This window comes from Penaeus japonicus, unplaced genomic scaffold, assembly GCF_977035675.1.
Source record: "Penaeus japonicus unplaced genomic scaffold, GWHDUDI00000001_assembly GWHDUDI00000031, whole genome shotgun sequence".
In the NCBI taxonomy this organism is placed as follows: domain Eukaryota; kingdom Metazoa; phylum Arthropoda; class Malacostraca; order Decapoda; family Penaeidae; genus Penaeus; species Penaeus japonicus.
Window position 1 is genome coordinate 22485413 of NW_028234433.1, and position 5000 is coordinate 22490412.

At 51.9% G+C, this 5000-nt stretch overlaps 1 protein-coding gene across 3 annotated transcripts in view; it reads left to right on the top strand.

Moving 5' to 3' along the window:
• The window catches only part of LOC122245447 (uncharacterized), a 7072-nt gene that overhangs the window by 809 nt on the left and 1263 nt on the right, over positions 1 to 5000 (top strand). For all 3 annotated transcript variants that reach the window (XM_086555381.1, XM_086555380.1, XM_086555382.1), the window contains exons 3-4: positions 4408 to 4537; positions 4610 to 4803. In XM_086555381.1, the coding sequence (XP_086411507.1) occupies positions 4408 to 4537; positions 4610 to 4763 (284 nt within the window). In that variant the 3' untranslated portion in view covers positions 4764 to 4803. The remainder of the gene's footprint in view (positions 1 to 4407; positions 4538 to 4609; positions 4804 to 5000) is intronic.

Genomic DNA, 5000 nt, shown 5'->3' on the forward strand with positions numbered 1-5000 from the left:
CCATTAGTAGGGCTGGGTCTCCTGGGAGGTGGAGAACCCCTGGTCGCCTTGACCTTCTTTCTGGGTGGTCGTGGCTTCTTCACCCTTTGAGGTTTGGGTGTAGGCACTGCCCTGGGGGTTTGTGGGGAGAGGAGTCTCGCCCTGAGTCAGAGTGGGTGTTGAGGCCATAGGACTCATCTCCCTCTCTCCTTCAGGGCAGCGACAGTCTGAGTCATTGCCGTCATGGCGACATTGACTGCCTTCTCCGTCTCCTCACTGGTCCTCCCTAATGCTGTCGCAACTGCTGTGACGACTGTTGTTAGCAGGAGCATCAAGTCCTCTGTAAACAGAGTTGGTCTCTCTACTCTTGGGGTAGACTTTGTGATGTTCCCAGACTTCTTTCGGGTCTGTTTCCGTCTTGGAACTGCCACCAGAGCCGGGAACTCCTTTGTGTTGGAGGTGTCCGGTGGTGTTTTCTTTTGGGGCGATGCGTCCTTCCTCCTAGGAGGGGGAAAGCCCTTACCCCTTTGTTCTGCCCCCAGACATGAGTGCCTGGAGGGGCGGGAACAAAGTCTGGTCGCTTTGCAATGACCTCTTGCCATCGAAGAGCCTCTTACTTCCTTATGGACAGCCGAGGCTCCAGGCATGGTGCTTTTTGTGGCAGTTGGGACACTTTGCAGTGGAGTCCCGCTTGCCCTCATTGTGTGCTTTGAGGCACACCTCTGTATTGTGTGCCTGACTACAGACACCACACTTTGGCTTTGCAGAGCAAGTGGCCTGGTGGTGCCTGTACTTCTGGCACAGCGGAGAGGGTCAGGAACATATGTCCTGAGGTTGTAGGAGCCCCAATTGCCAAGGTCTAAATATGCAACTGGGGCTCCCTTCAAAGTGACCAGGACTTACCTGGTCACTTTGGAGAGTCTGGAAGCTCCTACCACCTTGGGATGAGACGTGATGACCTCAAGGTGGACAGGGCCAACTGTAAAACCTTCCAGAAGGCCCTGGCCAGGTGTCTCAGAACCATTGACTTCTAACTTAACGATAATGTGGATATACTTGAGGCCTGACTAGTAAATGCCATAGACGAGGCAGCCTCAGAGACCATCCCCAAAACTCGGGTGTTTCAAGGACGCCTGGTATTACAATGATGAGATTAAAGAGGTCAACCACAGAATCAATATGTGCAGAAGGCACTTCCGCAGACAGAGAACCCCCGAGAACCACGCTCTTCTGAAAGAGGCTCTCAAGGATGCTCAAGAAACTGCTAAGAGGGTAAAGCAGGAAAAGTGGCTGGAGTGGTGTGAGTCCTTTGGCCACCAAACCTCCCTTTCAGAACTGTGGAACCGTATCAGACGGTCCACAAATTGCTCGCTGCCACAGTGCTGGAAGAGGGCTGACATAGTTCCCGTCCCCAAACCAAAGGAGCAGGGACGGTACCGTCCCATCTCCCTACTTAGCTGCCTGGGAAAGACAGCATAGAAAATGTTACTGAATCGGCTCCAATGGAAGTTGGGACCTCGACATAAACACCTACATGGGTTCATAAGGGGTAAGAGCACTGCTCACAGCATGGCCACCTTACTAAGCACTGTCAGCAACAGCAGTTCTGTTATTGTCTTCCTAGACCTGGAGAAGGCTTTTGAACTGGCAAGCCCACTCGCCATTCAAGAGATGATCCGCAAGGGAATCAAAGGCAGACTGCTTGCCTGGATTTTCGGAACAGAATAGAACATCTCATGTGCAGATAATCTAGCAATTATCTCTATTGGGAGACGAAATGAGAATCCAGTCAGAAATGCCCAGCGTTGTCTGGACCTAATATCTGAGGAATGCCGCAGAGTCGGGCTTAAGATCTCAACAGCTAAATTGAAGGCAATAAACAATAAACATAATGTCCCCGATCAAAGACTGCGAGTCCAAGGTCTAGAGCTAGAGTGGGTACACGTCTACCAATACTTGGGGTTATGGGTTGATGAGAACCTCACCTGCTCTGAGATCAAATATCTATTAGACCGGACCAAGGCAAGGCTCTCTGTCATGAGAGCTCTGTTGGGGCGGCGCTTAGGGACTGGGCACCGTGTACTAAGATCCTTCTATGTGCACACTGTCTGTCCCATTGTGGATTATGCCTCTGTTGCCCTGATTACAGTCAAGCCTGGACTCAGGAAAAGGCTTGACATCATACAAAATGAAGCCGCCATGATTATTCTGGGTGCCCCTGGGTTGGCGAAGGTTATAACCTCCTCTTGGAGGCCAAACTTTTCCCCCTGGACACCCGGATTGATATGATGGTGGCCCAGTTCTTTGCCAAGAACTGTCCTACAGTCCCCACCGGACTCACAGCTAAGACAGAGAGTGCAGTGTCGGCTTGCACAGAACCATGAATTCTTTGCTAACAACACCTGGCTGTTTCACATAGCCAGGGTGCTGAAATGCTTTGAGCTCAAAGAGACTACTGATTAAGGGCATGGACCTCCCCCACCCTGACTATGTCTCAGTCCCGCCGTGGGCACGATCCTTGATGGAGTTTTCTGTCATGAACCTGTCAAGGAGAAAGACACAGTACTCACTGCCTCTATTGAGGGCTGAGATGGAGAGGAATATCGCAGCAATCACGCCGCTGAATAGTAAAACCTACTTCACAAGGGCATGGAGAAAGTTATGTGGGTATCTGACAATGCTTCCTCGCTCCAGCCAGAGGCAGTCGCTCTTATAGAAGCTCTAGCTCATGCAGCCCAGATGGACGGGCATGTTGTCATACACATAGATTCTAGGGCCGCCATTGACAGCCTGCAACAAAGCACACCCCTTGATAACATTTATCTTGTAACCACGATTCTCACCATTGATCAGAGAATCCTGGACCAGGGTAATCTTGTGGTGCCCGGAACTGCTAAGACATAAAATGATGATTGCAGGGCAGGTCGGTGCCCTGCAGTGACATAGAGAGGAAGCAAGAACCTCCCTCTCGGCCAGCTGGTACTCAGACGCCACAGGCTATGAGTCACTGATACTCTATCCTAGAATATCAAGATGTGCACAGACTGAGAATAGGCTACCCTTGTACGTGGCATATCATACCCACCATTGGGCAAGATGAGCGACGCTGTGATCATTGTGGCGCGCCGGACGCCAAATTAGAGCACTACCTGATGGAATGCGAGCACACTCGCATCCTCAGGCAGGGCCCAGAGATGACAGCCTCCGGGCTGGTTAGACAGCTATACCTGTCGCTTGACCCCTGCCATTGTCTCTGGCAATTCTAATCGTCAGACGGCACTGTCTCTGGTTTTCCAGAGCCCGTACCATCTGGTAAGCGTTGTTGAATCCTTTGGGTTTAGGGGGAACCCACTTGGGGCTACAAACTCGCCCTCCGAGGCCGCTTGTTGCCTGTCCGAACCGATGCTGGAGTTTTGGCAGTGGGGCCAGCAGGGTTAGAGTCTTACCTGGCTTCCATTTTTGTTTTGACTCGTCTGAACCGACGCCAGAGACATGTCAGAGCCAGGGGCTGGTTTGGAGGGTCCAGCCCGAGTTTCTTGGGCAAGTTTTCTCTGAAGCGACGCCAGAGCCTTACCCATCTTTCTACTTTTGTCACAGAGGACCTTGAAAGACTCCAAGGTGACAGCCTTGGTTGATTTCTTCCTGGGATCGTCAGCGGGAGTATTAGTCAAGGGTTTAGTGGTGAAAGTTGCCATATGTTAGTGCTTCAATTCCTCCTCCCACGCCCCCACCCACCACGGAGTCCAACTAGGTGAAGCTGTGCACCGAGGCTATGCTCAGAAGCCACAGGGGTGATGGGAGGATATACGCAACCCCAGCCTCATGTTGATGGCACTCGCAAGACCATGCATTTGCCTGTAAGACAGGGACTGCTTGACCCTAGCCTAGCTTAAAAGAGAGACCAGCCGACTGACCTAGCCGAGTCGAGATCAGGCCAGCCGTCTTGCTGGAATAGAGGACCAAAGAGGCGTGTTGCTAGCTGCAGGGCGTACTTATACCCCACCTACTAGATCAGCACCTAGGAACATTTAGTCATCCCTTCCCAGAGAACCTGCCGCTGGAAGGCCACCTCAACAGATGGAAGAGACTGGCCAGATCCAGAGCGGGCTCGTCCGAGGAAGGAGTTCAAGCGCCCGCGCCATGACAAGGCGGTTCCTTTGTGGGGGGAAAGGGAGAAGGAAATGTGTTGACAATGGAGATCTCTTTACATAGACAATGTGTGTAAATGTTGCCTCTGTGTTTGCGATGTAGTGTCTGTGTTGCTTTACGTACACAGTATGTACGAATGTAGGTGCTGTGTGTATTTGTAATGCAGTGTTTTTTTTTTTTCTTTTCTTTTCTTTTCTTTTCTTTTAGTATGCGTGTGCACTGTGTGTATTCGTACATGTCACCCTTGGAATCCAGTGCCTCTCCTTCCCTCCTTTGCAGCATCGCCCAGGACCCCGAATAGGTCACGGTCCCCCTCCAGAGAGAGGCAGGCCCCTCCGCCCATCGTCCTTCAGCCGATATATGTCCCGCATCACCCGTACGGCCAGCATCCGTCCTCCGTCCCGGACCCGTCCTCCGTCCCGCACCCGTCCTCCGTCCCGGACCCGTCCTCCGTTCCGCACCCGTCCAATGTCCTGCATCTGTCCTCCGTCCCGCACCCGTCCAATGTCCTGCATCCGTCCTCCGTCCCGCACCCGTCCAATGTCCTGCATCCGTCCTTCGCCTCGCACCCGTCCTACGTCCTGTACTCGTCATACCCCATGGTGCCCACGCCCGGGACACAGAGTCCAAGGTAGCTGAGGCACCCTTGGCCCAGCACTGGAACAGGACCCGTAGGTGGGTGGTGGTGCTCGAGTCCTTTGGTGGTGTGTTCTCTTTAGTTGGACTCGCGCTGAAATGTTCGGCCAGATTCCAAGTTTGGCTGTGGAAATTTACATTGTATTTTGAAACGCTAAAGTTCATTTTGTCATTACTTATCTACTATATGTCTGTTTATCTCTTTATTTTAATATATATTTATATATATATTTATA